The following is a 27,755-nucleotide window of genomic DNA, read 5'->3' on the forward strand; positions in this document are numbered from 1 at the left end:
TTTTTCACATATATAAAGTCATGTGGGACATTTTGACTTGAAGGAGAACCAATTTTTGCCTTTAAAAATTTTTGTACGTTTTTGATGTACCTATCTAATTAGTTTCCTCTAGTCTTCCATAGCATTTCTTGATCATTACCATTTGAAATTGGTTTATAACTGGAAAATTATTTAAAAATATTTTTCTTCTCCTGGCTCTTTCCCCTGTATATGAAATTATATAAATAACAAAGGCCAGCCAACGATTTAACAGTCTGATCAAATTTGCTGCTTCTTCACTACTTGTACTTGTACTTCTTTGTTCAATAACTCATGACACCACACAGACCGACCAGTTTGAGGTAGGTTAGAGCACAGCAGTAATTTATTGAATTAAATACAGCTCTTCTCTACATCCGTGACTGAAAAATCTGTGTCCCTCAGTCAAGTGGGGGTGAAGGCCAGGCAGTGTGTGCAGTCACAGAATGTTTTCCATCCCACCTGTGGTGACACTGGACTGGTTCAGCCTGAAAAAAGCAGATTGTACAGAGTATGGGTAGGTTGATAGACCTGACACAAGACCTGCTACATTCTCCCTCTAAGGTACTTTCACATCTGGGGCCTCCAGGCTGAGTCTTCAGCTAGCACTGCATCTAATATATGTGCAAACATAAGGAATCTTTCCCTGCCTTTCTTTTCAACCTACAGAAATATTCTAATTAGTTATTTCAGGTGGAAGAAGGGAAAGGAATTTGAAGCAGGGCAAATGTGTGACTGTTGATTTTGCAGTAGTTCTGTCAAAAAAATATATTCTACTTTTAATGCACACCATTTGGAAAGCAAAGCCCCTTTTAAAATGCTTCAGAACTCATGTCCTTTTTAATTGCCTGGAATTCATGGTGGCTGTGTGAGAAAGCCATAAACATATACAACCATAAAAACACATTTAGACAACCCAAACAGAATCAGTGCCATATTATTTTAGTTTATTATTCCTAGTGGAGTACAGATTGGTCTTCCTACTTTGATATTTATTTATACCAAGGAACTACAAGAACATAAATGCCACTCTTGGGATAATCCAAATGCTGGGGCCAAACAGAGTACACATTGCATCTGTCTCATTTGCAGTAAAATGAAGGAGTGTTTAGGTGTAATCCTGCTAATGAAGGACAAAGTTGAAGGTCAAATGTAGCCTTCAGAATGAACGTGTCACTGTGAAGCTGAGAGAACTGTAATTCTATGTTAAAACTTTTTCTTAAAATATCAAATACCTAAGATGCAAAAAAAGAAAATGTAGTTCTTTGGTTTCATTATTCTCTTTTCTTTGAAGCCATCAAGGATTGTGTTCAAGATTTTAGTGCTCATATGAAAAATTAATGATGGGTTTTTGCTAGACAGAAAGCCTTTTTATTTTGCACATGATTAACAAAGAAAACTCAATGCAAAAGTGAGATGCTCAGCAGGGGCTGGTTCTCTGAGTCCTGCTCACAGCTTCATACCATAACATTTATTGACATGGGAAAATACCCACTTTTATCCAAAGACAGTTAAACACATAGGATATGTGCAGGGTGTACGTACTGAATAGCAAGGAGCAGATTCTCCACAAAGGAAAATGTCAACCAAAATAAACAAACAGCCTAGCAGCAGGCTGGCCCTGCACTGCCTCTGGGCTGCTTCGAGTCTACTGCAGAGCCAAGTGCAATGTTAGTCTTTTGCTAGTTATAGTCGGGAAGTAGATTATCGGCTGAAAGGCTGCAGGGTGACTTCAGACAGCCTGCCTGCAGCAGAAGAAAAGCCAAGAACGAGTGGGCAGTAGAGAACATAAACCAGAGCTGCACTCTGCTCACAGGCTGGTTTGGTTCTGTGTTCCTCACCTACAGAGATCTCATTTGGGAGGTTCTGGGTACTTTTCCCGCAGGTCTTTTCCCACAGTGTAAAATCACAGAGTAAGCTCACATGAGCTTGTGCATCCTGCTTTAACCCTGTCATCTCTGTGTCCACCCCTCAGTTTTTATAACTTCTTGGTTTTTTTGATCTAGTCAGCCAACTCTGTGCATTTTCTGGAATTCAGAAGGGCCATCTGCTACCCACACATTCAAAAAGAAAGCCACACAAAAAAGGTGTAACTTTTACAAATTATAATGGAATTATAATGAGCCTTACTTATTTTAAGCTTAAGAAAAGACAAACATCTGTTACTAGTATGCATTTATGATTTGTCCCTAAATACAGGCGGATTTTTAAAATATCTGTTAAATACAACAGTACACTGCAAAGAGCTGAGTGGGCTTATAAATCTCAGGCCAGACTTGCGGTTTTGGTGTCAAACAAGAATGAAGCAAATCACTCTGGACAAACTGGACCAGAAAACTTTCTTTTCTTGTTATACTAAAAAATGGAGAATGGCATTTACTCCCCTTCTCCTCCCATCCTCCCCTCTCTCCCACCCACCAAATACCATTATGGACTACAAGCTCTACTTGCATGTAGGTTCCAAGAGGATTTTTGAAAACACTATGCACAGGAACTCATTAAAGATATAGAAGTGTCAAACAACAGAAGTCTTTCATGTAGAAACTTGTTTTCCTTAAAACTACATGTCCATAAGCAGCAAGGATGAAGGTATCCCATGCAAGCTGAAGTGATTCTTGCTTTTGAGGTAAGGAAACCTAAAGAATGCTTAAGTTGGTGAGAACTGGCCTTGTGCAGGAGGACACAAGGCAGAGTGTCTAAGTTATATTTCTCAGTGATAAGGAATCTGTTATACTACATAGAAAAAGCCAAAGCCACAAATATAGCACCTAATAATGGTAGTTATGAGCCTTTCCAAAATATTTCATTTTTCTGATTTAGTTCCAATTTGTTTGCTTGAACACTTCTTTTGAAGTTATCTACAGTAGTGGCACTGAGGTGTAGTGACTGGTGTACAATTATAGAACCAGGTTGGCAGGATGATTGAACTGGCTAACTGCCATTTTCACACCAACTAGTTCTTTTCTTGTGGATTTTTTAGATCAGATCCCTGCAGGAACAGATTGAGTGGAGTTTTTATATTGTTATTATGGTTGTTTTTATATTGCAGTAATGATTTTTTGATATTTGATAATAAAGCCTTGAGATAATAGCAGTGGAAGCCTCAGCGTAGCTTTCATAATCTATTGATTTTGTGGCTTTTTTTCAGGGTGAATTTTTTTCTTTGCTATCATTGGTTGTTTGGTTTTTTTAATTATTTTGTGGGGATTTCTTTCAGTGCTTTTTCCTACCCTATAGTGCTGCTACATATGAAGTATATACAAACAATGTGCTTATTTCCTCCTGTCAAGTGCTACTAACCAAATACAAATACAGCCCAAGTTTTGTCCTGCATCACTAAACTCATTGATAGCTTTACTTCAGCTACATAAAAAGCTGGATTAGACACTATCCACTATCTGAGAATTTCTGAGTGATTTATACCATGCAATTATATTCCAGTCTCTAACTCAAAATTTAGACAGACAGTAGGTTTTAGGAATGACTATAATTTATATCCCTAAATTATAATCTCTCTAGAACAGGAATGGTATCACTGTGTGTAATCTGAAAAACACTCTGATAATTTTGGCAGGCAAAGCAGAATTTGATGACAGGTTTGTAATTACCACTGTGAAGCACAGAACTAGAGATGTGCCTGTGAGGGAGAGGTGCCCTGTGCTCTGGGAGCTTCCCACTCCTGGGAGCAGCTGGATCCACAGTTACACCCTCGCCAGCCAAGAAGCTGTTCCTGCCCTGCCTTGTCCAAATTTAGCCTCATGCTGGTGAGTGGCCAGCCCTGGTTTGTCCATCGCTGCTGCCAAGCAGATGGAACTGGCTGAGTTTTCCTCACCTTTGCTCAGCAAGAGCTCTAATTTGTGTCTCTTCTGCTCCCCAGCCAAAAGTGGCCATGAAGTCTTACAGGCATGTATTTATTCTTGAGACTTACAAAGCCCTGAGGTTTACTGGCAGGCTCAAAAGTTCCTGTAAGGCAATATGACAGAAAAATAAGAACAGACAGACAATGGCATGACCCTCATTTCCTTAGGAAACTAGGCTAAAAATGAAAATGTGACCTCAGACCCTTTGCTGAGGGCTTCCCCTTTGAAAATCAGGATGAGAAATATATATCCTGGATCAGAAGGGACATGTGGAGATTACTGTAGTCTTGTGACTATATTAAAGGAGTCAAGAAAATAAACTAATTGTGAATAACTTTTAAGTCCTCCCAAATCATGATTACTATTAAAAATATTAAAAACAATATTGTATTTACTTTTCAAAGGAAAAAAATGGTGTCATGGTTACCATTACAACCAGAGAGGGATACTTTGGATACAGAATGCAGAGGATTCCCCTGCCCAAGGGACAGACTGAGGTAGGGATTCTGTCCCACACTGGGCTGAAACCATGCAGGTAAAAACAACTGTGAAAACAGGCTGGAGTCACTGTCCCCTCCCGAGGTGAGCAATGCACACAGCAGAGAGGGGTCCCATTTTTGCCCCAAGTAACAGAAGGGGTGTAGAGTGAGATCAGGAGAGGGAAGCTCCATGACCTTCCCAGGCTTCCCTCACCTACACATTGTAGTACCTCACAGGCAATTTGTAACCACTTAGGTGGGTGTTCTGTGTCTGCATGACTGGACTTTAAAGCTCAATCCAGTAGTGACCTTGAGAGATCCTCTCAGATGTGCTGGCAATGGAGCAGTTGACGCATTTCCACACAAAGCACTAAACCCTTACATATTGGAAAAGTCATTCAGACTGTTAGGACTTGCATGGAAAAATACAAATATTTCATAAGGACAAGTGGGCAGATTATTCTCAGGGTATTGATTCCACATATTGGTCTGCTGAAAACCTGCTGCTAAATAGACCTCCCTACTGGAGAGGCTGAGCAAGGTGGCCGTTTCAGAGGCTCTGGGGGTTTATTGATCGCATATAATCATGAAATACCACAGACTGAGCATGCTGTTGCCACTACCATTTGCATAAAAAGGTAACACTTCAGTGTTGGGAAGCCAGAACACTTCAGAACATTAAAAGCAGCTGTCCCTTACCACATCCAGCAGGGCAGCAAGTCCCTCAGGCTTCTCATTTTCCAGCGCCTAGGGAACCGGGACAACACACACATAAAATTGTCTGTATTGTTGTCTATAACAAGTAAGTTAGTAAATATATTTGCCATACTAGATAGATACTGAAAATGAAACTCATATCTCCAGCAAACCTACAGAGTAATGTTTTCTCTCTTACTGGAAAACAGCATCACTTAGGGAATTTGAAATGGATTATTGGTTTTCTATTTGATTCTTGTCATCAGTTGAAGTTCTTCTTCCTGACATGCTAGTTTTGTCAACTGCAGTTCTCAGTTCTTCACAGATGGGATTCAACAAGGGATCTCAAGCAGCAGCAGGCCCATGAAGTACTTTACCAAATAGGGTTCCTGAAACACGGCGGACCCTTAAATGCCAGTTTGGCCTGCTGAGAGAGCAGTGAATTCACTCTACATCTGATGAGAGGATTCAAATCATCAGTTCAGTGGGATAATCTTTCTGTTGTGGGGATGAAAAGCTCAGGGGACCTCACTCATGCTCAGTGGTCTTGTAATTAAATGTTATACACTTGATGAGCATTGCATTGCAAGCCTCAAGGCTAATTTACATGTTACCACCAAAATGTCTTATTTTGCTTGTAAAAATGCTACACAGGCATCATTGCATGTCATTGCAAATGGTTTCTATCAATGATGCTTGGGTGACTCTCAAAATTACTAAAAGCTGTACATAATTACTGCTAAAAAGCCCTGCACTGAACCAATAATGCTTCCTCTACAATAGCTATTTTATGACTAAGAAGGCTTTCCTGATGTGACTGACAATGTTAGGATAAACAAGCAGCCTGCCAGCAAATAAAGAATAGCTTTTTGGGGAAACAAAGTAGTTTGATTCAATTATAGTATTACATGTATCATTAAAGTGTGTCACTTTTCTGAGAGCTACCTATAATTCACAACAGAAAGGCAGCGTTGGAGAAAAGAGAGAAAAATTAAAGTAAATAGGAGCTCATTGTAAGAATGGTGAGAGATATGATGTCAATATAAGGTATTTACTGGCACATTTAAATGCTTTATGTTGTAAAAGTTGCTTTTAGTGGTCTGGGACGCATGACTCATGTCACTCTTGAGACAAGTAAAAAGAGCAGAAGATGGTCAAGGCTCTGGGACAAATTTAGCACATATGCCTTTATTAGTTTCGTGTTCTGAGGAGGTTATTCCACAAATATCATTTCCATGCAGGTATATCAAATGGACTTAAATACCTTTTCTTTTAATTCTCTCTTTATTTAGTACTCTTTGCTACTGACTTCAAAGCAATGCTAGAGCACTGCAACACCATTTATTGGAATATATTAATAATTATAAATTACAGTTTCATTCACTGTATTCCAGTTCTTAGAAGAACAAACAACCTTCTGCAGATGCAGAAGAAAGGCAGAGAAATATTAGATGACTTATCCACAGTCTGTAGCAGGTGAGTGAAAGAATTAGATATAGAACCTCTGGCCTTTCCTCCAAATAATCTTGCCTGTGTTTTTGCCACACTAAAATGATTTTGCATATGTCCTGTCTCAAAATATGAAAAATATATGCAATATGCAAAGCAGCCAATTGGACTGCCTTTTGGAATATATCATCATTTATGAACAGTGTGTCTTGAAACCTAAACAGATTGTGTGCAATTAATTGCAAACTGTCAAAGAGACTACAGCACTTTACTGCCAATTTGTAAATAAACCCTAGTTTGCAAAAGGACTGAGGCAAGTGAGGTGAGTTTCTGTGGATAAAGGGAAGGCAATGCACAAATGCAATGCAACACAATTTTTACACTTCAGCCTTTAAGAATTTTGCTGACCCTGGAAGAAAATGGTAAGGTGCAGAGTCATTCAGTACAGCCAGGTTTCTCTGTAGGTAGATATTTTACATAACCTAAACAAAGAACTCCCAGCTTACTTAAGATGCAAAAATAATAAAGAAGTTATGTACAAAAGGAAAAATGTACTTCTAATTAAAATTTTAGAAAATACATGTGCATTTTTTACCTTAAAGATGTGCTGAACAATGGTGAATGATGATGTGCAAACAAAGCAGATTCCCTTTATGTCCTGATTATGACCCTGAAATGATCTTTGTTATAAATATGCTCATGCTGGTAGCTGGCCAATACCTGACTGGATTCCTTATCCGGTGCTGTCTCACTCCCTTTGTATCACTGCTGTTACCATCCTATCTCTCATTGTTCCCCTCATATATTCAATAAATACAATATGTTTGGTGCCACTGCTGATCTGCTGAGCCAGTCAGTGGCCGGCCCAGTGACTCAGACTTGGTCTCAGCTTCAAAAGAAGAATGATGATGTCTGTCTTTTTAGGTTTGAACCCCTCTGGTGAACAGCATCACAAATGTGGTACAGACCTTCAGTAATTACTGAAACAGCAGTTTGTCACAAGCTGCCTGCAGCAATGATGGACAATCTGCTGGTGGAGATAGTTAGAGGAAGGAATATGTAAGAAAACATGATATTTGTGACAGGTTTAACTTGGATTTTTTTGTTTCAGGGGATGAAATGTACCTGTGGAGGCAGTTGATGAACAGCTAGGTACCTATATTCATTAACTATTCTTTCCACCACTGTGGTATTTAATATATGTGCAAAAAAATTACTCCAGTGTAAATAAGAATTTGGCCCAAGTAGCAGTGACAATTACATGAAATGCAATTTGTATTTCCTCAGAAGTTCATCTAAATAAGCAGTGTCCCAAACAAGTAGATTTAACCCTTGAGGAAGAGGAGTTCTCCCTGCGTATCCCAGACACCCTCCACAGTGGTCATTGAGGGGGTCATTGTGATGCTCAGCAAATAAAAAAATCTCTTCCCCATTCCCTTGAGCCTTGTACCAGGCCCAGAACTTACTGCAACATACAGGCACTTCCCTGTGCTCTGTGAACCTGAAAAAAAAACAATATAAAAGTCCTCCTCATGTAAAACAATTCTCTTTATTCTTTTTCTGCCCTAATCTTGTAGCACAATTGCAGTTCCAGAAATGACACAAAACACTCAAGTCCATGGATGATGAGGTAAATTCAAGGTTGAGAGAAGATGAAAGAAAAAATGATCTCTGAGCCTGATAGGCTTTGGAAGGAACTTTACAGGGAATCAGCACACCAAAGGATGCTGTTATGTGGGGGACCACAGGCCCAGCTCGCTGCAAAATTAGAAATCTAGAATTGAGAAGACAGAATTTACTGCTTAACCCCTGGCAAATTAATAGTGATTTTTGTTTCACAGCTTAATATTTAAACAATGTTGCTCCAATTAGTCAATGGAAGATATTTTGTTTTCTGTGAGATATACTCTTTCCTCTCCAAGTCAAGGAGGCTTGCTTCCAGGATTTATTTTTTTTTTTTTTTTAACTACATTGCTCTTGGCTCTAGAGATAGCGGGTTTCCTTCAGAAACACCACAAACACTTCCGCTCCTCCACCCTTTATTGACTCAAACTTTCAAAATCCGTGTGCCCACATCCCCTAGCTTGTTATTTTGTATGTTGCACTGCTGGAGATTGCTCGTGTTTCCCCACAAAAGGCTCTCCAGTGCTGAGCTCTCGCATTTTGTCTCCGGAGCCCCTCGGCTGTGCTGCTGCAGGACCCCCGGCCGCGCTCCACAGCGCTGCCCGAGCCGCATAGCAGCGCCGTGGGCTCGCCTTCAGAGCCACAAACAACTCTCTCAAATACCCAGAGTGCCCAGAAGATGGAAATGTGCTGCCTTACGATTTCAGTAAGCAGCAGATGAACTCCAGACATAGTGACAGCCCACCCCTTGCTGAGCAAACCCACTGAGCATCCTGAGCAATCCAGCCTTAGTCCCTGACCGCGTTCATCAGAGTTATTTTGTTGTACTGTGAAGAATGCAGAGATCACTGTCCATGAAAAGCAGAGTTCAAAAGGCAGCATGGCACAGTGTCCATGTGCTGGCTGACACGTTTAACCCACAATTACCGGGCATGGGGTTTTCAGATGAAACTCCTGAGAAATTGCTTGGTTTTCAGGGTTTTCTCCCCCCTTTCTCCTCTTTGCCACTGAAGTAATAATTTTCAGTTGAATATATTTATCTTTATCTGTAGTTTCCAGTGTCTTTAACAGTTCAACCCATTCCTCTCACCTCTACCCCTGCAGGTGCTCGTGGAAATTGAGACCTGCACCAGCCGTGTCTGTTGCCAGCAGGACTCAGCAGTGTCCCCAGCTCTGGCGAGGTACCAGTGTGTGGTGAGGCACAGTGATGGCATCCTGGGATACTAATGTATATGTCATGTAGTGTTTGTATGCAGCAAAGATTTTGGAGAGTAGAATAGGGAGAATCTATTATTTTCTTTAGAAACAGCTTTTCTCCTCTGTTGCCCCTTGACATCTGCCCCTCACAACAAGCTTGGGATGCAATGTGCCCTTCTCTCCCCTACAAATGCTCTGCTCCTTTTCGACAAGGAGGATACTGACAGTACTTAGATCCCACTCAGTCTGCTTGCTTTTAGCAGCCCTACAAGAACAGGGAGGAAATTTTCCCTGCTCTCTGGAATAAGGTCCTCCATTACCATGTCACAAAAGAAAAGAGGCTGCTAGGTACCTAAGGAAAACTGCTGACTTTAAACCTGAGATAAGGCTCTATCATTTACACTAATGAGCTCACTGGTGGGGAATTTGTAAAATTTTATGATAAAAAGTAGCTGTAGTCAGTGTTTGATGGAATTTACTATTTTACATTTTTGCTGAAGATAGATATAACTACTAATCATTTACACATTCAAACCTAAATAAGAGCGGAAGAACTGTCCCAGTAGAAATTCAAAGATCTTGTAAGTAATCTATTATTATTATTATTTTTTAACCATGGGTTGAGTCAAAATTCTTCTGGGAAAGCCTATAGATACTTTTAACTGGTTGAATTACAAACAAGTTACTCAGAAGAAGCCCTTAATGAAACACTTATATTTCAGGATTTTAATTGTTTGAGACTTATGGTTACAAGTTCACCTCCCGGATCTGATAGTCCTGTCAGATTTGATTTCTGATAGAAGTGTGCCCTGGGATGCACCCTGGGGTAGCCCTGTGATGGTTTCTGAGCCAGGTACCACATATGCCCAGTAAGTGCAGTGAATAAGAGGAGCTATCTAATAGCCTTTGTTATTGTCGATTGTCAGAGCAGTAAATGACAAGTGTTCAGGAAATCTCTCAGCTACTGTAGGTTACGAAGACCTAAACCATTCTGTTCTGAGCCAGAATAAATGAGTCTGGCTGGAGAGAGCAACTCTGCTATAAAACTAACAAAAATGGAAGAAAACAAAGAGGTGAAAGTAAGCAAAGAAGAATAAAGATGTCTCCAGCTAAAGGACTGGAAAACTAACTCAGGTTGGCATCTGTGTACGCTATGAATGAAATTACAGCAGGTTTTTCTCCCTCTCTGTCGTTTTTTTCTTTTTTCCCCTCTGCTTACTCCATTTGAGGTGTTCAGCCTCCACATAATCACAGGTTCAACACCTGGAAAAGGTGGCCAGAGGTGCAATACAGGGCATGGGCTGTATTGCCTGTGAGCACTCACTGCTGCATGCAGACCAGAAATAAACAATAATGAAATATTCCACGTGGTGATTGTCCCCCTGCTGCTGTGTTTTCTACCTGGGTCAGCTGTGTTTCTGCAGTGCTGTCTCAGTCACTTCACCCTCTGAACAATTGTGGATTCATGGCTTTAACTGATCCCTTTACCAGAGCAATTTGAGAAGGGCTGCTGGGGTGTGTGATAGGCACTAATCCCAGAGCAGGCATTGCCCAAAGGAAACAATGAGCATGGACACTTGGCTGTGGGTTTAATGTTGCCAAAAAGAAAAGGACAGACAAAATAAAGTGTTTAGCAAACAGGAGAAAGGTGTGTGGAATGGATACATGAACGACAGCTGGTTTATGGGCTGTCACTGAGGTATTTTCCAACTCCATGAGCATGCAAGCACTAGCAAAATGACAGACCAACAAAAAGGATCAGTGTGAGAGACTGTGAAGTGGCTGAGAAACTGATCTTCATGCAACTGATCAAAATTATTACAACATTTTAAGAACACATTGCATTTTCCATGAAAATATAGTCAAATCCATGGCTATTGTGTATCTTTGTCTTCATATGGTTCATCACAAGATTTTAATTGCCCAAAAGTCTGTCTACCTGTCTCCTTCCCTCCATCCTGCCATCCCTTTGTACCCAATACAGAAGTGCAGAAATGTTGCTCTTGCTGCTTTTCCCCAAGAGCAACAGCCACTAGAGGGAAAGATGCACACGGAAAATTCCCCTCAGCATCTCTGGGGCTTCCTTCGTAAGTAAAAAAAAATCAGAAATTTACCCAGCATTTGTAAGGTAGTCTGATTTATCCTTTCAGATAAAGTATGTTGAATGAGATTATTTTTAGTATTGCAGTTGCACTGTACATCATGAAACACAGCCAAAATTAAGGGCCAGGGAAAAAAAAATCATTGGCTAAATTACACAGAGGAGATTGGATTACCTGTTCAAACAGAGCTCTTAATTCTGTGTATAAACAGAATCCACAAGCACAAGTGCACTGCAGTAGAAAATAAAGCCAGCCAGCAGCCCCTAATAACCCTTAATTATTAGGAGTTTCAGTTAACATTTGGACAGCTTTGGTCTTAATTCTTTTAAGTTTGAAGAGGCAGCACGACCGGGTGGCCCCATTTACAATTACATTGAGCACACACGCTGTTCCAGCCCGTGCTGGCTTTAGCTGAGCCTTCTCTGGCAGCTTGGGCTGGGATTTTGCCCTGTTAAAATATAATTACCCATCTGAATGGCAACTAGTTTCCAGTTTGAGTTATTCGTTTGTAACAATGCATTTGTTTTGACAGAAGTCTATGACAAGAAAAACAAATCAAGCTCCTGACCTTGGCATCATCGCTCACTTAGGAAATTTTTGTACCTGAAAGAAAATCTGCCGATATTCCATGCAAGTAATAAATTCTCCGACATCATCAGTCAATACCATAATGTATGTCAATGCAAGTCAATGGCATAAGTAAATGTAGCTATAAAACAGATATCTCAAGGTAAGACTGAAATCCAGTGTTACTTAAAAAAACCCAACAACTTGATAGTGCTATGCTACACACGGACATTTACAATTTTATAAACCAGAATGTTTAATATTTGTCTCAGGGATGGATTTTTCAAATGCCCTTAGCAGAGAACTAATATTCTTTCCCATTTCTAAAGCTGCCCTATGTAATATATATATATGAGATCAGAAGTCAAATATTGTATTGCAGGCAGACAGTAAAATGCAGCAGATGAAATTTATTTTGAAGTTATCTTAATAAGCTGTTTTGTTCTTCAAAATATACAAGCCCTACTACCTGTGTAGCCCAAGGATCCTTCAAAGTAGATAATTTGACATTAATTTACTGCTGTAATCCCCACTTTGGTTAAGACTGTGTAACTCTTTTCCCTTTGACCTTCTGTTTGTAACTACATGTATCCATCAAAAATTCCCACTCCTGAGACTCGGGTTTGCCAAAAATGTGAACTGTAAAAGCTGAATTTTTATTTCAATGTTTTATCAGGTTTTTTTTAACATTACAAAACACATGAAGACATAGGGTTGTTTGATATTCTCTAGCCAGAAGCAAGACCTAAAAGTGAAAATCAGAACTATTTTTCTGTAGAACAAAGTGCATGGTTAATGTTGGGAAGCAACCTGATTTGATCAAATAAAATTACAGAAGGTGAAGACAGGAATATACACAAATTATCACCTGGCAGCTGTTGTCAGGCACACACCTCAGAAAGCACAGGTACTCTCTGGCTGTCCATCCCTGGCCTGGTGCTGTTCTCTCCTGGCCCCCAAACCTGTCTGTGCCATTTTATGGTTTTTCTCTGCTGAGTACAACCTGCACAGGCAGGCAAGTGGCACTGCAGGTCCCAGGCCCTTTTTATTCTACAGTGTGGAGCATTACAGATAATTCTGCTGGATGGCACCCTAGCAGTGCATCTGCTTCTGCTGTGCAATTCTCAGTGAACTCAGCCTGCTCTTGATACCTTAATTGCTTGCTGTGGAAGCTGAAGGTGACACCATAAGCAAATCACCATAAATACATGAAAACCTTTCTTACAAGAGCAAATCAGATGGTTCTAGATAGAGCACTGGATGGATCAGCAAAAGCTGTTTTGTTCTAAATCTCATTTTCACACATCTTCAAACTTTGTACAGAATCCCAGCAGATGCTTGGGAAGACAAGTATGTTAAGTTTATATGGGCATATATAAATCCCTGAATTGCTTTTTGCTGCTTATAGTTCATAAACTAATATAGCAGTGAACAAACTGCATTTTCAGAATTCTGAACAAACTCCATTTCATATAAGTTATCCAGTTATGGACCAGACCTTGCATCTCTTACTCAAGAAGGATTAAATCAAGAGGCAAGTAGTCTGTGAAAAGGTGAATTTATACACAGTGAGCTAAAGTCTTGCTAAATTATACTCTTGAAGGAAATATAAAGGTTTCCAGTAGAATTCTCGGTACTTGTTTCCAGAGCAGCTTCTGCTTATCCTCCTCAGAGACTTCATGAGTGAAGCTGAAGTTAAATGTGTAGTGAGACTGAGTTTTAAGGATGATTTTCCTACAACAGGATTAAGGCTCACTGACAGTGTAATGGAGGGCAGGTAATACTGCTATTGCTTTGTGGCTAAACTATATTTTGGTTTCTACAGATAAAACTTCAGTACCTATGAGCTTCACGATTGCTTCTGTAAGAGGTAAAAAAAACCAGGTTATTTTGGTCACCATAGCTTTTTTTCTGGTACAAAATAAGCAATTCTCTCATGATCTGAGCAGGATAGTAACCAGTCCTGAACTGGTGCTTCAGGGACTTGATGAGGATAATTCAATTATTTTTTTTTTCCCTCCAGATTATTTCCAAGTTGTTTGGTTTTCTTTTTTTTTTCTTTAACCTTGGGTGAAACATTAGGGGAGTTCTACAAACTCCTAGTCTGCAGGCAATCTGTCAATATTGAGGTCAGGGCGAGTTACCACACAATGGATAGTTCACATATTTTCACCACATCCACAACAGTTCTTTCTTAAAAGCAAACACCAAAGAGATCTGCTTAACAAATATATCCATTTCAAACTAACATCTGCAACATCTATTAGAGTTTGTTAATACCTTGATACCATTTCCATTGTATCTCAATGACCATTGTCCTCTTGGATCTCAATGACATTGACTAACAAGGCAGTTTGTAACTAGATGGTGTAATTTAATTCCTGTCCCTCTGTAAACATCTGGATTTGCAAATCTCCACTCTAGATGGAGAGCTCTTTGCCACACATCACTAATCATGCCATGTGCTTATATATCAGTCCCCACATCCTCCTGCTGAGCACCTCTTCTTTGTGCCCAATATGAGTCAGAGACTGTTGGCAATACAGAGAGGATCAACACAACTGCCTAGCACTGCATGTGGCATTTAATGAAAATGAAGTCAGGTCTAATTTGCATGGCAGGTGTTACTTTATTACAGCCGGAGCAGCAGAAGCTGGATGCTACAGTGCTAGGCAAGTGTGCAAGAATGAAAGCTGCTGACAACAAGGGTGTCTGACACAGGAATCTTGGCACCCCCCTTGTCTGCCTGCCTACCTCCTGTGCAAGGTAAAGTGAGAAATTTGTTCATTTTTCCAGGTGCCCCTGTCCTGGTTCTTTCTGGTAACTCCATCCACCAAGCCATTGGAGTAGCCAAGGAGCTTGGGGGTAGAAGGCCCACACAGCCTCCTGCCAAGGGTTCACCACATCAAATAACTTCCAGCTCTGGCAGACCCTCCTGGACTCAAATCCATAAGCTACATCTAAAGAGCTCTATAGCATGAGAGAATTGATTTCTGTCATCCACAAGAAGTGTCTTACAAGAGAAATACATGATACAATAATATTTTTATGAGTCATGTGTGTTGAAAGAACATGTATGTTTCAAGTCAAGCATTCAAAAAAATTAAAAGGGCAGAGCCATGCTCCTTCAGTTCCTATTTCCCCAAGCTATCTCACCAAAATGACAAGAATGCAAAATGCTCATTTTCACTATTTTTTATTTTGTTTAGCCTTATCAGTATCCCTTAGAAATATTAATTTTATTTTAAAGTTTCTGATTCTGATTTCAGATTCAGTTGTCAGCAGCAATAATACATTGTAAATCTTAAACTCGTGTCTTGAAGTAAAACATAACACACCTTCTAACAGGCTGTGGCTCCACCCACTCACTTTCTACTTCTCAGAATTTTTGTTGCTATTTTATTATCTCCCCAACTCCTTTCTGACCACTGTTCTTCCCCTATAAGCATTTTGCCACTACATTGGTTTCCAGACTGCTTCACTGCTGAGTATCAAAAGTGCGGGGTATTCTGACCCTCCCTGCAGAGGCTCCTGATGCCATTGGTTCCCGCTACATCCCGTCCCTCACAGCCAGCCAGTACCAACCCACGGGCAGACTGACACTTCAGACTGTCTGAACAACTTCACAGATACGCGTTTAACTTAGCAGGGCAGTTATATCAATAAAGTTTTATTTATGGCAGTTTTCAGAGAGAAAGATCACTTTCCCAGGTAAAAAAAATCTTACGAACCACATAATCGGAACAGCACAATGAAATAAAGTAAAGCCTTTACCAAAATTCATAATGATTTGCACTGGAGCTCAGTTTTGGATCACATTCAGTTTCCCAGAGCAGATGCTACAAACTCCATAAAAGTTTTTATCTCTGAAGTTTAACTTTGTAAACAGATTTGCCAGTTAGAGAAGCACTCTGTTCCAATCGTTTGTTTCTAATCTCTTCATTTACAATCCCGGATGATGATTTTTTGACAGCGCATCCAGAAAGAACACGGGTCAGACGTCCAGAGACAAAGCAATCTTTGCGCTTTAGGAAACAACGACGACCCTAAACCCGCGCTCCGGGCTGGTCCCATGGCGGGGCAGAGCTGGGAGTCCCGGCGGGGCACTGTCCTTATCAGCGGGGCGCTGCTCCGGCCGGGAAAGGCTCCAGACGCTGTCGGAGTTGCTTGCTCAGGAAGCCTTGCGGTTTGTTCCTTCCCGGGATGCGAGCGAGGCGGCTGAAGCAGACAGCGGAGCCCGGACGCTTCTGCGAGGGGGACCCGTGGTAACCCATCTCTCGGTGCGACTCCGGCGGGAGGGCCGCGGGGTCACAGCCGGGGATGCTCTGGCTGCTCGGAGGCGGCGGCAGGCCTTCGCCCCGCCAGCAGCCCGCTCCCTTCCAGCCTGCCTGGCCCAGCTGCACCGCGGAAAGCCGCGGCCCCGCTCCGCTCCACGGGCCCTCAGCCCGGCTTTGCCCGACGCCCCGGTCCGAGCGGCTCCACAGTTCTCGAGCCCCGCCCTGCCTCAGCCCCGCGCGGTGTCTCCGCGCCCCGGCGCTCCTACCTACGCGGCTCGGTGCGGCTCGGCTCGGCTCGGTGCGGCTCGGCTCGGCTCGGTGCGGTGCGGGCGGGTGTCGGGCACCTGCTCCCGCGCCCGCGCCCGCGCCGCCCCACAAAGGCGGGGGCGGCGGGCGGCGGCACGCGGCCTGCGCGGCCATTGGCGGCGGCGGCGGGCGGCGGGCGCCGGTTGGGCCGGGCGAGGCGGAGGCGGGCGCGGGGCGCTGACGCCAGCGCGGGGCCGGTGGGGAGGCGGGGCCGCGCCCCGCGCCGTCTTTGTGCTCGCCGGCAGCCCCGGCAGCGCCGCCGCCTCCCGCCGCCTCCCTCAGCCCCGCTCGGCGCGGCGGGCGGCTCCTGTTCCGAACCGCTCGGTCCCCGCTCCGCACCGCAGCGCTCCGCGCCGCGCTATGTGTGCCGGCGCTCCCGTGCCTCCTCGCGGCCGCTTCCCACCCGGCGGGGCGCGCTCGGCCCCGCTCTGAGCGCGGCGGGGCAGGGGAGCGAGCGGAGCGGAGCCCGGACGGTGCCGCCCGGCGCGGAGCGAAGGGAGCGCGGCGCCATGCGGGGCCCGGGGCTGGGGCTGGGGCTGGGGCTGCTGCTGGGCGCGGCGTGGCTGGCGTGCGGACAGAACGAGACGGAGCCCATCGTGCTGGAGGGCAAGTGCCTCGTGGTGTGCGACTCCAACCCCACCTCCGACCCCACCGGCACGGCGCTCGGCATCTCCGTGCGCTCCGGCAGCGCCAAGGTCGCCTTCTCCGCCATCCGTAGCACCAACCACGAGCCCTCCGAGATGAGCAACCGCACCATGATCATCTACTTCGACCAGGTGGGGCGGGCGCGGTGGGGCTCGGGGCGGCGGGGCTCGGGGCGCGCCGCCGCGGGAGAAGTTGCCGGGGCCGGTGGCGGGGCCGGGCTGGGACGCGCCGCCCCGCGGGGCCCTGCCCGCGGGAGGGGGGGCGCTGGGGACCGGGGGACAGCGGGGCTGGGCGGCAGCGGCCCCGCGTTGGTGCTGACTGTGCCCTTCCCTTACAGGTACTAGTGAATATCGGCAGCAACTTCGACTCGGAGCGGAGCACTTTCATCGCGCCCCGGAAAGGGATTTACAGTTTCAATTTTCACGTGGTGAAAGTGTACAACAGGCAAACCATCCAGGTCAGCCCCGAGCGCCGTCGCCGGGCTCCGCGGGCACCGCGGGAGGGAGCGGACGGGTCGGCGGCCCGGCGGGGTCGGGGCCGTGCGGGCGGCGGGGCGGGACGTGCCTCTTGGCCGCCGAGGGGAGCGCAGACCTGCAGCGATTCTCTGCTCGAGGGGACGGTGCCCGAGGGGCCTCGGAGTCCCAACAGGCCTTCGCTCGGCCTCTGCCCGCATGAGCCGTCCCGGGATGGGAGGTGGCTGGCCGCCTGCCGCCCCCTCCCAGCTTGTCCGGGCCCTCGGACTGCCCAGTGCCGCGGAGCGCTGGCGGGAGCATCCCTGCACAGAGCCCCTGGGAACCGCGGCCCCTGGCGGGCTTCTCACCCACTCTCCTGTGGCAGAAGATTTCATAGGGATTTGGGGTTCGGGGAGATGTTTATGGTATGGAAACGATAATGAATCTGTGCATGTCTCTGCAGCTACTCTATACGTACCTGCCTTTTCTATGGGGTTTGATGCATATGCTGCTTTAGGTAGGGTTAATAAATTACTGGCCTGAAGCCAGGTAGCATAATAAAGACAGGAAATCTGACTGTATAATGATGCACTTTGCAAAGGTGAATGGACAGCTATATAACACCGTTATATATATAAGCCACCGTGCAAGTGGCTTAACACCTTTAGATTGGGCAGGTAGTGTATTATTAATGTGGGGTATGCAGTCCCAGGATCATTAACGCGAGCTTAGCAGAGCTTATTGACTGTGTTGTGGCATATTGTCTTTGCTGCCTAACAAAGGAAAACTACCCCTTGAATGCACTTCAAAGGCCCTGACTCCGGCGGCTGTGGCTCTGCTCCTCCTGTCTCTGAGGTTTCGCATAAAGCCATCTTTCAATAAGTACAAGCAGACCTCTTTTCATAGCCTGAAAACACAGGCACCCTATTGAAATTCTCCAAAATAGGATCAATGTCCTTCTTTATATGCACCGGGTGTTTTGATGTGGTTGTTGGTCTAAAACAGTGGTGAAAGACTTCTTCCTTTGGAGTACATACCTTAGCTGGGTTTAGATTCATATTTCTTTTTTATGGGGCTGGAGTTTCAGCTGTCAAAAGAGGCCTTTCCTTAACTAAGCATTTTGCCTGTTAGACGAGCCCCAGTGGTGTTATTGTCTGACTTTAATTGACAGAGGGCTTTGTTTTATCTTGCTCTTTAGGTGAGTTTGATGCTAAATGGGTGGCCAGTGATTTCTGCCTTTGCAGGGGACCAAGATGTGACCCGAGAAGCTGCTAGCAATGGAGTCCTGATTCAGATGGAAAAAGGAGACAGAGCTTATCTAAAACTGGAGAGAGGAAACTTGATGGGAGGCTGGAAGTACTCAACATTCTCTGGATTTCTAGTGTTCCCACTTTAAATCACTCCTCATCCAAGTAAAGTGAGAAATCTCTTACAAATTCCCAAGTCAGAGCTGGGTTTGAAGAATCATGGACAGCAGACTTTTTACATTCAAATATTAAAGAAGCTTAATCCTGCTTAGGTTTGTGTACATCTGCTTTGAAGAATTACTACTTATTTTTGTTGTGTTGCAGCCAACAGGCAGGAGACACTATAATTGATCAAACCCCCATTTATATTCTTCTCTCTCCTCCCACAAAATTAGTTCCCATCTCTGTGTCATTGGTGTAATCTGCCATTGTTCCCCCATGGCTTCTGCCTCACACAAGTAGACTTTAGATATTTTCGTTGTCCTTTACAGCATATTTTGTAGTTTTGTTTTTAAAACATGTTAATCTTGACTCTTTCTCTGAGTTTAACTTTTAAAAAAAGAAAAAAAGCAAAGTATTTTTTGAATACATGGATGCCATGATGGAAGGGAAAATGCAATTCTTGCTGTGTATTGGCTGGCAAAAGGAAAAATTTCTACATGAAGAACTATCCACAGCCAAGGCTGACTAGAGTATTTCAATATTTATATGTAATTCTGAGTGATTGTGAAATTTAAGGCTGCTAAATGTTTTGATGCTTGTTTTGCTCTTGTACAACGTGGCCCAACTAAACGCCAGGAAGTATATTGAACTTTTACTATTACTCTGTAATATATGTGTGAATATTGAAAATTAATTTTTGCTTTAATTCAATAAAGTTTAAATGGGACTTTTATTTTTCTTAACCAGAAATAAGGTTTCTCAATGCAGGTAGGCGGGGGAAGGAGGCTCGGCGGGGTCCCGGGGCTGCTGCAGTGGGACCGGCTCGGGGGGTGCGGCCCCTGGCCGCGCTGCTCTCAGCTCCCCCCGCACGGGGCCCGCAAGCCCTGCGGGCGGTTCTGGCAGCCCGAGCGGACCCGTCGATGGGAGGAAGTTTCTGATATCCAATTATTTATAGCATTTATCTGTATTCTATTCTCTAAACCCGATTGCATTTTATACAGCCGCCTAAAACCACCTGACCATGTCCACTCGAGGCTGGTACTATTGATTCGCTGGTATTACTTGTTTACCGTCTTTTGAAGATATAAATGCTATAATTTTGCAGTACTCAAGGAGATTACTACTTTTATTAAAAGGTGCGTACCGAGGATTTCGATTGTATCTAAATTTTAATGTGAAATAAATCGGTGAAACGATCCCCGGGCTGTGTGCGTGGCGGGGCTGCCTCGGCTGCGGCACCAGCGGAGCCGCGCGAATCCCCGGCTCCCGGGAATGAGCATAATTATCTCCAAGAAGGGAGGGGGGGATTAATACGAGAACAATAAGCAACGCTTCTCGCTTTATTCACAGGTTCTGCCCTGGAAACAGGCCGGCGGGGCGGGCGGGGACGCGCTCCGCGAGGGGCGGCGGTGGGGAGCGGGGTCGGCCGGGGATGGCCGCGGCCCTTGGACTCCAAGTGGAATACTCCAGCCTGCTGTCAGCTCCGTCTCCCCTGTCACCCCGCGGCGCGGGGGCCAAAACGCCTTCTGGCCCCTCGGTTGCCGCCTGGCCCAGGTTCTGCTTCGCGCCCCGCAGGAGCAGGGGAGGCTCGGGCCGGCCCTCCTCAAGCCCTGCCAGCAGCTCGCCGGGAGCCTCGGCACCTGCTGGCCAGGAGCCGTGCGACGGAACGACTGAGACTCGTGAAGAAGGAATAATGCCGCCGGGCTGCGTTCACCTGGAATTACAAACTGCTCAAGATAACCAACACATCGCATTCTCTGACCGCACGCTCCGCTCTCAACGCGAGGCTCTTTTATTACTCTCCCCTGGAGCCTCTCACACCGCGCCGCCTCCCAGCCCCGTGCCCCCTTCACGCCCTCCCCTCCAGAACGGCATGGTCAGGGCAAGCAGAGCAGACCTTGCCTCCCGTGACGGCGGGGAGCGGGCAGTGGGGAAAAAAAAAAGGGGAAGGAACAAAAATTACTAGGTTACAAGAGAAAGGAAGGCGGCCCTGTGCCCTCCCCGCCTCATCGCGTCGGAGCCAGGCAGCAGCTCCCGGCCCGGGCCCGCCGCGGGGGATCCCGGTGATCGCCGCAGGTGCGGGGGCTGATGATGCTGATGCTTGTCTTTTGTTTTTTCCTTTTCCCTCCTCTCCCTTAACGCGAAACAAATAAACTCGCCACCTTCCGCTGAAAGTTTTCCCCTGGTTCTGAGCGTCTCATTAATATTGTGCAGCTGGAAATTACATTACTCCGATCGCAGCAAATCGCTGCTCTGCGGTTGTTACAAAACACCGCTGTGGCTGCTTGAAACAGCCTCGTCTGCTCCGTGCAGCGAGCCCGCCACTCCTCTCAGCGATGCTCCCCTCAGCGAGCCCCGCATCTCGGGGCCACCCGGAGGCCCCGGGTGGGGCGGGAGTTACTCCTGGCTGAGGAGGTAAAGCCGCCGCCGCCCCGAAACCCCCGTCACGCCGGGCCGGGGGAGCCTCCGTGGGTCCTGGGAGCGGGTCATGGTCCGGGACCCCGCCCCGGCTCCCTGGAGGGGCGGGCGGGTCCCGCCGCCTCCCCGCCCCAGCTCGGCCCGGAGCTTCCCCGGTCTCGGTGTCGGCGGCGGGGCTGGCCCGGTGATTTACCTCAGCAGACGCGTTGTGTTTAAAAACAGCCCCTTTCTGCCATCCCTGCGCCCCCGGCGGGCAGGGGCAGGAAGGCTGTGGAGGTGCCCTCTGAAAGGGCTGGAGGGAGCAGCAGCCAGCTGGAGGAAGCCGTCCTTGCAGAGCCTCCCGGGCCCGGCACCGCCCGGCCCGACGGGGCGAGCTGGGCTTCCCCAGGCCAGCCAGTCACACCCACGCTTATCGCCATCTCTACCCATAGCCGGTGCTTTGTCCCCTTGTTTATAGCGGGGAAATGTTAAATGGTTAATTGTTAAATGCTTGCACCTGCTCGGAGCCCGTTCTCATCCTGGAAACCGGCCGCACCTGGGCGGGCGAGGCAAGGGCAATTTCCTGCCTGGGCAACGCTGGGCCCTGCGAGACACAGGCGGGTCCTGGGAGGAGAACGGGCTCTGAGGGGGCGACGGAGCCGAGGGAACTGGACACGGGTGCCATTTGTAAGCGGCGGAGCCGGACAGGCCGGTGAGTCTGGCCGCGGGCACCGCTGTCCGGGCTGCGCGGAGCCGGAGACAGAAAAGGGACTGGCTTTGTCCGGCAGCCCTGCCACGGCCGGTAAGCAGCGGGCGGGAGCCGCGAACGGCCCCATCACCGAGGGGTCCCTCGCAGGGAGGCCGTGTCCCCTCACGGCTCCGGCGGCCTCGTCCCCGGCCCGGGCACTGCTGGGCTGCTCGGGGCCGCGCTGCCCCCAGAAATGAGCTGCTCGGTACCCTGCTTTAATGTGTTTTCAGTTGATGTATGTAATGTCTGATTGAATTTATTGCTGATTAGCGTTGAGCATGAGTTTACACAACAAGAAATTATGTTTCATTCAGTTCATTAGCATGTCTAGTGTTTGCTTTATGAGCATATCACTGATGGTAATGACCAATGTTGATTGATTTCTAATGCGAATATAATTACACAATGTAGGGGAATTAAAGGGAAAATCCACATTTTTAATTGTTGGGTTTTTAGGGACTGCGTGTGGGGGCGAAGGGGGTGGACAGGGAGAAACAAACCAACTCTCTTCTGCGCAAACGATGAGAAGGTACAGATTAATGACTCCAGCAGGAGACGAGGAGTTTGGTCAACAGAAGAGCAAGTCAAATGCAGTTAACTCAGGGAATAGTTAATGCACAGTCGACAATGCAAAACACAATTTCCCCTCGTCTGCCCCCCAGGTACATCTGGAAGCCCGATAAGTTGGTTTGGAAGCGGCGGTTCCCGAGGAGCCAGCGGAGGCAGGGCTTCGTGCATGGCCGGGCAGCCGCTCCTGCAGCCCCGCCGGCGGCTGCGCGGCTCCGAGGCAACGCCGCTGCCGAGCGGGGAGAGCAGAGCCCTGCCCGGGGTCAGCGGGGCTGCTCGCCCAGCTCTGCCAGCGGCACTGCTGCCCCCGGCAGAGAGCCCTTGCCCGCATCCTTCCTGCGAGCTGGAGACGGAGACCGGCGAGAGCTGGAGAGCCCCGGCTGGAGCCGAGCGGAGAGCTGCAACAGGTACGGGGAGCGGAGCGGGCTGGCCACCGGGGCGATTTCAGAAGCAGGGGAGGGGACTGCGAGAGTACTGTGAGGAATGGGAGTGAGGAAGTTGGAAGCAGCTTGTGTACTCCATCTGATCTCTGTGTTCTTGAGTGTGACCTCTGAGAGTGTCCTTTCCACTAAAAGGGAAAGGTGGCCTGGGAGGGGAGAGATCAGGGTTTTGCTGGAGGCATCTCCAGTGGGATGTGCAGAGGGAGAGCAGGAGGGCTCTGAGGAAACCGCTGTAGTGCAGAAATCCCGGGAGGGACACAGACACACTTGTTGACCTGCTTTAGTTTCACCGTCAGACACGGTCAGTGGGTGAAATGTGAGGTGTATTCTGTCAGCTGAGAGTTGCCAAAAGGCCTCTGTCGTTGCTTGCCCAAAAATAAAACAGGCCTTGTGGTTTTTTTCTGGAGAGTGAAATAAGCTGTGTGCCTTGTGTGGGAGGAGAGGGCTCGGGCAAGGTTGGCAGTGCTCAGTCCCTGTGCCTTGGGGCACTCTGAAAATCCAGTGTGGGCTGGAGTCGGTGATGCCTGAACTGGGTGCACTTCCCCTTCCACTAGTACCTCCTTCCTTCCTAGGATTCAGAGCAGTGGGGTTTGGGGTTCCTCTGTTTCGGTGCTCCAAAGCAGTGTTGATCGCAGTGTGAGCAGCTGTGCACATCGGGGTGCAGAGCATTCTGGTTCTCCCCCATGACAACTTTGAGCCTTTTGTTGGATAAGAGAGAAAAATAATGCCATTGCCTTTCTGCAGCTTTATACAGCTGGGGAGATGTGGTAATGGGCCATTATTCAATATTTTACCAGTGGTTCTTAGAGTATGGGATTCCTAAAGTGAAACAGTTGTTCTGAACTCAGGACATATCTGGGATTCTAAAAAACCCTGTTTGTGAAATTTTTCTTGGGGAGGGAATTGCGGAGCTATTGGAGAATGGGTCTAACATTGCATGAGCGTGTTGATTTGAAGAACATACCCAAGGGCCTCCTGCCTCTTGTGCCTACATCACTAAAAAAGACAGGTTCAGATTATTCTTGAGTCTTCATGCAGTGTGCTGCTCGTGGCACTCTTGGTGTCAGTGACCTTCTAATTGACTGAAATTCTGCTAAGCTATCGTAAAAAAAGAAGACCCCAGAAAGAGATGTTGGAAGAGTTTAAGCAAAATGAAGACAAAAGATGTGAATAATTGTCATTCACATTAGTAATTTATGTTGCATGCAGTATATTCGAAGAAGCATCAGTGCTTCAGCTGCAGCTATATTTCCAGGGTTTGTTTTTTGTTGTCTACACAATACTCATTCAAGGACTAAAGGTTCATGGGAGGACTCCTGCTTTGTTTGCAGTTAATACTCATTCAGCTTGTAGTGGAAATTCTCACTGCATTGTTGGACTTCATGCTAATAAATTTTAATGTGCTTTCAATGTTTTGGGCTCCAGGGTCATTCAAGTCAGGGCCATCCTCCTTGAGCTGTTTCTATGCTGAGAGTGTTTTCCAATTTTTCTAGTAGTAACAACCCCTTTAAAAAGTAACTATTTTATGTGGAAATTAACATAGTCCTGAACCTTTTCTGTTGATAAATTCCCATGCCACTAATTGCATGACAGCTGGCTTTGGTGTTTCTGTCACCAAAGCAGGTCAGTATTTCTTTCTGTTGTGAAATAAAAATGCTGAGACTTAAAAGTTATGAACATATCACGTTGCTCACTCTACAGTTCTTTCCATCAAAATTTCTTGTATAACTCTTCAGGATATTGGTCACTCTGCTTGATATGTTGACCGGATAAATACCATTTCTGCTGAAAGAATGGAGAAGTATTTTGTTCTTTGCCATGTATGTGGTACTGTTCCTGATTTTGTAATTGCTAGAATCTGGTCCACAGGACTTGAGATTTCATGGGTCAGTTATCCTTCCTACTTTGATTCTCCCCAATTTTTTCAGCATATGTTGAATCATGTTTTAAAATTGTTGATAGGCATGTATTCATAATTCCCTTTTGAATGTTTTTATAGTTTCTTTAGTTGGTTTTGTATTTCCTGGCTGACAATGGAGCTGAATTTCCCTACAATTCTGTCTGTTGAGGTGTGGGGAAAGAGAAGCTTCTGATGTCTCTCTTTTTAATCTGGTTTTATTGTTCCTTTGCTGCCTTCTGAGTGATTAATCTCAGTATTTTAGTCTTCGAAGAGCCTTTCCAAAGGCTCAATTGTTCACACAGTCCAGAGGATTGCAGCCTCTAGTTTTGAAACACCTCTTTTGAAATGGCAGGACCAGCTCTATCCAGAAGAGTGAGATGAGGCTCAGCAGTTATTATATCCACAGCAAAAATTCTAGCTCCTGTAGTTGTGCACTTTGTCATGTGGCCAGCTTCTTGCAGTGCTGCTTTGAGCAGAGACCTTCACTGAGTTTGCTGCAAGATTCCCAGGCCCCTGTTGTGGCTTGATTAAGCTAATTGAGAGCTCTGCTGGGAATTAACCACCATTAATATATCTAAACCTACCAGCTTTGCATTTGGCTTATTGAGTACAAGAACAACTGCACAGCTCTGACCAAACCTGGAATTATTTTTTTGGCCTGTATAGAACTAAGACATCACTGTCTTGAAGCACAGGTTTAACATAGCCTTTTGACCTGTGGAAGTCATATTTATTTTCCTAATGTACATAGTGGAAGGACTTTGGAACAAATACATTGAGAGAAAAGTCAGCTTTCCTCTATAGCAGGAAGAGGAGGATCTTTTTTAAAGCAGAGATGCCAGGGCTCAGTTTTGAAGATATGGTTTTAATTCCAGTGGGTCATTAAATGAGTTTTTTTCTGCTGACATAAATTTGCATAGCTGTGTTGTAGTGCAGATTCTTGCAACTTATTCTGCCCGTGGGATATTATGGCAGAATTCAGGAAACTGCTGTCACAGAAATACGTCCCAGTCCTATTTCCTAAATTGTTGCAAGCAGTGCAGTAGATACACTTGCATGAGACAAGGATTATTTGGATGACCAATTTTGAAGAAATACATTCATATTTCTTCTTCACACATTTAATTTTATTTTTTTCATGGAGCCTTACATAACACAAGTGAATTCTTCTGGCCTTGTTTTCAAGATCATGTAAGTATTCTGGATAACTGTTGAGATACTCAACAATCGTTTCAGTGGTAAATACATGGTGAAATGATGCTGTTGTCCAAAAAAATGTTGTCCAAAGATGCCTAGGATAGATTGGTTGCTTTGTTTGTGTTATTTTTATTTTTTTTTTAAATAACTGGAATGTCATTGAGTGGTCCAGTGTTATCTGGATAAAAAGATTTTATCTATTGTAAATTTCATCAGTGTAGGGTTTTAGGTGCATAGTCCCATGACAATTTTTCCTCTTTAAAATATTTATATATTTTGAAGATGAAAAAAAAAATCCATTAAAAAAGCATTGAAACTTAATATATCAAGTACAGTATTTCTTTAAATAGTATCTGTTATTATTTTCTCTTGAAACTGTCAATGGTCTTAGGAAGAAACCACCTCTCCTCTCTTTACTAGCAGTTTTTCAGATGGTATTGGAGATTTGAATGCTTGTCCTGTGTGGGAAAGGACATAGCTGAATTGTTTTGGAGTTGTTTTAACACAAAATGAGTAAAGTGCTCACAAAAAATGTGGGGAACACAATATCAAGGACAATCAGTTTTTATTTCTGACAGTTTTGTGTCATTGTGGCTGAGATGGTCATAGTGTAAGGCAGTGTTGGCTCCTGACACCAGGCAAACTGAAGCTGCAGTTCTCTAGGCCAGCTAGTCAGCACCCAGGTTTGGTCATGACTGCTTTATGCTCAGAACATGGAAATTCAGCCAAATCCCTTTGGTTATGCTTCAGCAGCTGGGAAGATGAGTCCTGTATAATCAGAAATCAACTGCAGAATGGTAATTTTAGTTTAATGCTTTTAATGTTCCCTTACTGTATTGTGCTTTCAGCAAAGCTGAAGATGTTGCAAATACAATGTTGGGGTATGGCTTATAAATTGATATAATTAGGAGCTGGTCTGATCAGTGCTGTCAATGTCAGCACTTTCCAAAGAAGGCAGGGCTGTTCAGTCAGATTGGCTTCATTCTCTCAAATTGAAGCTGTGTGAATATATTTTATATTTTCCAAATATATCTGTCACATCCTACCTTAATGGTGACAGCATATCACATCACACTGTGTCTCTGTCTTACTGTATCTACACTGGTGTCTAATGAATGCTTCTGCACAAAGGCTGCTGTACACCATGCAGCTGAGTGAGCTCCTGTCTGACTCAGATGCTTTTCACTCAGCCCTTTACCTCTGCAGTTTATGGAAATTTCCCTCCTGTTGCACTGTGGCCGGGCTGCACTAACCCTGTGTGTGCTCTCAGGGGCAGAGGAGGATGGGGAGATGCTCCTTCCTGCAGCTGTACGGCACAGAAAATTTCTGCAAGCTCGAAGCAAAGGAGCTGTCACACAGTAGGAAGCACTAAGCCCTTCTGGGCAGGCAAGGTAAGCCCTGGCCACACATGACCAGGTGTAGCAGA

At 45.5% G+C, this 27,755-nt stretch overlaps 2 protein-coding genes and 1 long non-coding RNA gene across 3 annotated transcripts in view; 2 read left to right on the top strand and 1 right to left on the bottom strand.

Moving 5' to 3' along the window:
• Positions 1–15,640: 15,640 nt before the first annotated feature.
• On the bottom strand, positions 15,641–16,614 carry LOC102106877 (uncharacterized). Its single transcript, XR_015773788.1, has 2 exons — positions 16,535–16,614; positions 15,641–16,238 (listed from the first exon to the last, which is right to left on the bottom strand). It is a non-coding gene; the product is annotated as an uncharacterized LOC102106877 (long non-coding RNA).
• A 285-nt stretch (positions 16,615–16,899) lies between these two features.
• On the top strand, positions 16,900–19,814 carry CBLN1 (cerebellin 1 precursor). The gene is made up of 3 exons (XM_005526373.3): positions 16,900–17,350; positions 17,557–17,676; positions 18,870–19,814. The coding sequence occupies exons 1-3, from the start codon at positions 17,084–17,086 to the stop codon at positions 19,065–19,067; spliced, it is 585 nt and encodes a 194-aa protein (XP_005526430.1). The 5' UTR covers positions 16,900–17,083; the 3' UTR covers positions 19,068–19,814.
• A 2,170-nt stretch (positions 19,815–21,984) lies between these two features.
• LOC148183156 (uncharacterized) overlaps positions 21,985–27,755 on the top strand; it is a 30,135-nt gene continuing 24,364 nt past the window's right edge. Inside the window, exons 1-3 of the mRNA XM_088062430.1 lie at positions 21,985–22,041; positions 22,095–22,189; positions 22,888–23,199. Coding sequence (XP_087918556.1) covers positions 21,985–22,041; positions 22,095–22,189; positions 22,888–23,199 — 464 coding nt within the window. The remainder of the gene's footprint in view (positions 22,042–22,094; positions 22,190–22,887; positions 23,200–27,755) is intronic.

This window comes from Pseudopodoces humilis, chromosome 14 (genome assembly GCF_049639895.1).
Source record: "Pseudopodoces humilis isolate 2021_Gansu_Grassland_sample_001 chromosome 14, ASM4963989v1, whole genome shotgun sequence".
NCBI lineage: Eukaryota > Metazoa > Chordata > Aves > Passeriformes > Paridae > Pseudopodoces > Pseudopodoces humilis.